The sequence below is a fragment of the Seriola lalandi genome, unplaced genomic scaffold (assembly GCF_002814215.2).
Source record: "Seriola lalandi dorsalis isolate HSWRI2012SDOR001 ecotype SW California unplaced genomic scaffold, Sedor1 jcf7180002054885, whole genome shotgun sequence".
Lineage (NCBI taxonomy): Eukaryota > Metazoa > Chordata > Actinopteri > Carangiformes > Carangidae > Seriola > Seriola lalandi.
In genome coordinates this window covers 485,447-489,836 of record NW_019525437.1, presented here as the reverse complement: position 1 = coordinate 489,836, position 4,390 = coordinate 485,447, and the positions used below count along the sequence as shown (strand labels likewise).

The following is a 4,390-nucleotide window of genomic DNA, read 5'->3' as shown; positions in this document are numbered from 1 at the left end:
AGTAAACAACCCTATTGGACAACGGTACTAATCTATTTATGTCAAGAACTGCTCAACTAAGTAAAGAGAAACGTCAGTCCATCGTTACTTTAAGACCAAGGTCACTCAATCCAGAAAATTGCAAGAACTTTGAATGCATCTTCAAGTGCAGTTTTAAAAACCATCAAATGAGGACTGTCCCAGGATTGGAAGACCAACTTACCTCTGTTGCAGAGGATAAGTTCATTAGAGTAACATCGACTGTCCGGAAGAGACTGTGTGAATCAGGCCTTCACGGGCAAATAGCTGCAAAGCAATCATTACTGAGGGAGGTCAAAAAGAAGAATAAAACAAAAGCACCATTGGAAATCAGTACTTCGGTCTGATGAGTCAAAATCTGAGTCCTGTGAGACACAGAGAAGGTGAACGAATGGTATCTGTGTGTGTGGTTCCCTCTGTGAAGCATGGAGAAGGAGGTGTGATGAGATGTGTATAAGAGACAGGCTTTGCTCAATATTGGCATTATCTTAATGAGCTTGTTAATTAGTGGAATTTCTTAATGTGTTTGACACCATCAGTTGTGTTTTGGTAGTGTTGGTATACAGTACTAATCCATATTATGTCAAGAACTGCTCAACTAAGTAAAGAGAAACGACAGTCCATCGTTACTTTAAGACATGAAGGTCACTCAATCCAGAAAATTGCAAGAACTTTGAATGCATCTTCAAGTGCAGTTTTAAAAACCATCAAATGAGGACTGTCCCAGGATTGGAAGACCAACTTACCTCTGTTGCAGAGGATAAGTTCATTAGAGTTTACCAGCCTCAGACATCAACAATGAACAGCACCTCTGATTAGAGGCTACATGAATTCTTCACTGAGTTTAAGTAGCAGACACATCTGAACATCGACTGTCCGGAAGAGACTGTGTGAATCAGGCCTTCACAGGCAAATAGCTGCAAAGCAATCATTACTGAGGGAGGTCAAAAAGAAGAATAAAACAAAAGCACCAGTGGAAATCAGTACTTCGGTCTGATGAGTCAAAATCTGAGTCCTGTGAGACACAGAGAAGGTGAACGAATGGTATCTGTGTGTGTGGTTCCCTCTATGAAGTTTGGAGAAGGAGGTGTGATGATGTGGGGAGGGGCTTTGCTGGTGACGCTGTCTGCGATTTATTCACACTTATCCCGCATCACTTCCACAGCATTCTGCAGCAACATGCCATCCCATCTAGTTTGTGCATAGTAGGATCATCATTTGTTTTTCAACAGGACAATGACCCAACACACACCTCCAGGCTTTGTAAGGCCTATTTAACCAAGAGTGAAGGAGCACTGCATCACATGACCTGACCTCCACAATCACCCAACCTAAATCCACTTGAGATGGTTTGGGATGAGTTGGACTGCAGAGTGAAAGAAAAGCAGCCAACGAGTTCTCAACATATATGAACTCCTGTTGGAAACCATTCCAGGTGATGACCTCATCAAAGCAAAAAGGTACCCTATTTGAAGAATCTACAATCTAAAACATTTTGTTCTGTTTAGACTTGTTTTGTTGTTTATGTTGGTGTTTGTTTTTGTTTACTATGTAATCGGTTTGCTGAATGAAGCAATCCCAGTATATGTTGTTGTTTTTTTTCTTCCAACCCATTTTTTGGCCTGCTACTAGTCCCACACCATTTGTTGTAGAAACCATTCAAATGTTAAAATGTGTGTCTCGATCAGCACATTCCAGGCATTACTTTTCTCGGTTTTCAATGGAAGCATTGACTTCCACTGTAAAAAGAAAAAGAGAGAATGTTCAAATCTTTGAAACCTTTCTCCTGTTTGAACCTCAACTACTTTGCTATACTTTTAGCTAGAGACTTTATTCAGTCTTTCAATTGAATTCAACTTTTTGATATCTTGTACAGTTTTTCATTTATCGCAGTTTTAGTTTTATGCTTTCTTCTGATCACTTTTGAGTTTATAATGGGTGTGTGTTGCGTGGAATGTTCAGGGATAGAGTGGGTGACATCACCACTAGAGTGAGAGGAGGGATTAAACTGCTAAAAACAATTACTTTTAAACTCGTCCTCCAGGCCACAAATTTAACTCAATGCTCATGATTATTTCCCATCAACTAGACAAACTTGTCGGCTTTCAGACAATGTGACTAACAAAGCACAGAGACTCACAGAATCTGAATTGTGCCCTTTCAAAGTGGCAGGTTACCATCTCACTAAAGTAGGAAACAGGAAGGGAGGCATTGTTAAAATCATTGCATAGGTCATTACAACATGAAACAAATCTGCACTGTGTAAGTTTGTGTGTTCATGTCACATGGTCATGTTAGCTCTATGTCATCCAGCTGCACACAAGTGATGCTCGTTAACAGCTAGATTGATCTCTATAAGCTTTAAAAGCGCAGCCAGACACACACAGCCAGATTCATACACACACAAACACAAACAGTCTGTCATTCTAACGGACTCCATTTAAAATCGCTGCATAGGCCACTTTTTTGGCACCACAGACAAACATTTTATATGACTGCGATCAAGTCTCCTCTCTCACAAAATCTAAAATTCATGTGATAACAGTTACGATATTTCAACTGAATCCCTGTCCCACTCAGTCAAACCAAAGCAGTTAAAATCACCAGGGCAACCTCTGAGTGCAGGATAGGGGCTACACAGATGGATCAAATGACCTGATTAGAGACTCCTCTGATATCTGTGGTGTTTATCAACCACTTTACTGACATTTCTGTCAAAGTCCAACTACAGACTGCACCAACACTAAATACAGACAATGATTTACACACATTTCAACTGTTTTTACTGGAAATATGTTTCAGTCCAGTTTTATTCAGGAAACATTCCGCAGTTAATTTCAGTTTGTCATTCTAACTGACTCCACATTAAATATATTGTAATTGATAGATTACTTTGAAGCTACTTTTGACTCCACAGACAAGTACTTTATATCACTGTGTTGAGCAGAGTCTCCTTTCTCAGAAAACACAAGTCTTTATCTGATAGGATTTGATAGTCTTTGATTGGCAAGCCAGAGGTCTCAGCAGAGACCAGGTCTCACTCAGTAGGAATTGAGCACTTAGGATCACCATGGCAACCTCTGAGTGCAGATGAACAGACAGAGGTGATCAGCTAATTAGACAAATTCTGTGATGTCTGTGGTGTTTTATCAAACTGACATTTGGCTATCGACAGTGCGGAGGCATATTGATTTCAGGATGTCTGTCCATCCAGAAGGACAAAGGTCCCATTCTAGTGGACACAATATCTCAGTAACGCCTTGACGGAACTTCGTCAAATTTGGCAAAATTGTTCACTTAGACTCAAGGATGAACTGATTAAATTTTGGTGGTCAAAGGTCAAAAGTCAAGGTCACAGTTACCTCACAAATAATGATTTTGGCCTCCTGAATGCAATATCGCCAGATCTCACTGAGAAAAGCCATTCAAATTTTGATATAATAATTAGACTAGAAGTCAAAGTCATAGTGACCTCAGAACACAGTTTAGCCATTACTCAAGACTAACACAGACAAACAGAGTTTGAGTCCATTTAAAATAATAGTTACTGGCATTTAACAATGAAGCTCAGCTTCAGATTTTTCTCAACAGCCAGCAACGCAGTTTAGTTTCAGCTTGGGGAGAAGCAGCAATCCCACCGCAATTTCTCGGGAAATTGCATTAGTTATAGTAGTCACTTGTTCCATATGTGTTTTTAGGAAGTTTTGATGCCTTCAGCATTGTTCTACAATGTAGAAAATAACAAAAAATAACCGTTGAATTAGTGTCCAAGCTTTTCATTGGTACTGTATGTTGGAAAAGTTTACCTTCTGAAATGCAGAGTACTTGAGCAGAGTATGATCCATTGACAATGTACGGTGATTCTCTATCAGGCATCTTGTTCAATTTGATCTCAGCTGTCTCTGGGTCGATGGTTAGCCAGTTGTCAGGATCTGAACCCTTCACATACCTACAGAAGAAATGCACTGTGTCAGTTATTACTTATTGAGTGTAGGAAACAAAGCTGACATTTTAACTGTAGAGGCTTTCATGTGTATGTTTGTGTATGCACTGACCTGACATTCTCAGCTGGTTTCCCAGTGTCTCCATCTATTGCAGGGTAGCGGGCAATAACATCATTAATGTTGATGGTGTGGCCTCCCTCTGAGATGGGAATAGCTTTGGTTTCGGGGTCAAAACGTGGCCCCTCAGGCTGGTTCTTCACATTGATTTTGATCGGATAGGTTTTAAATGTCCCACTTTGCCATGATGATCCTCCAGATCCACCTCCTGCATTGGCACCAGTTGCACCAGTTGCCCCCCCAGGTCCAGCTCCTCCTCCACCTCCACCTCCGCTACCTCCTCCACCTCCACCTCCTCCACCTCCACCTCC

At 40.8% G+C, this 4,390-nt stretch overlaps 1 protein-coding gene across 1 annotated transcript in view; it reads right to left on the bottom strand.

The window, feature by feature from the left end:
* LOC111671571 (desmoglein-2.1-like) overlaps positions 1–4,390 on the bottom strand; it is a 28,385-nt gene that overhangs the window by 4,896 nt on the left and 19,099 nt on the right. Inside the window, exons 9-10 of the mRNA XM_087180046.1 lie at positions 4,074–4,390; positions 3,825–3,967 (exon numbers count right to left, since the gene is read on the bottom strand). The exon at positions 4,074–4,390 is cut by the window's right edge and continues 1 nt beyond it. Of these exons, the coding sequence (XP_087036172.1) occupies positions 3,825–3,967; positions 4,074–4,390 (460 nt within the window). The remainder of the gene's footprint in view (positions 1–3,824; positions 3,968–4,073) is intronic.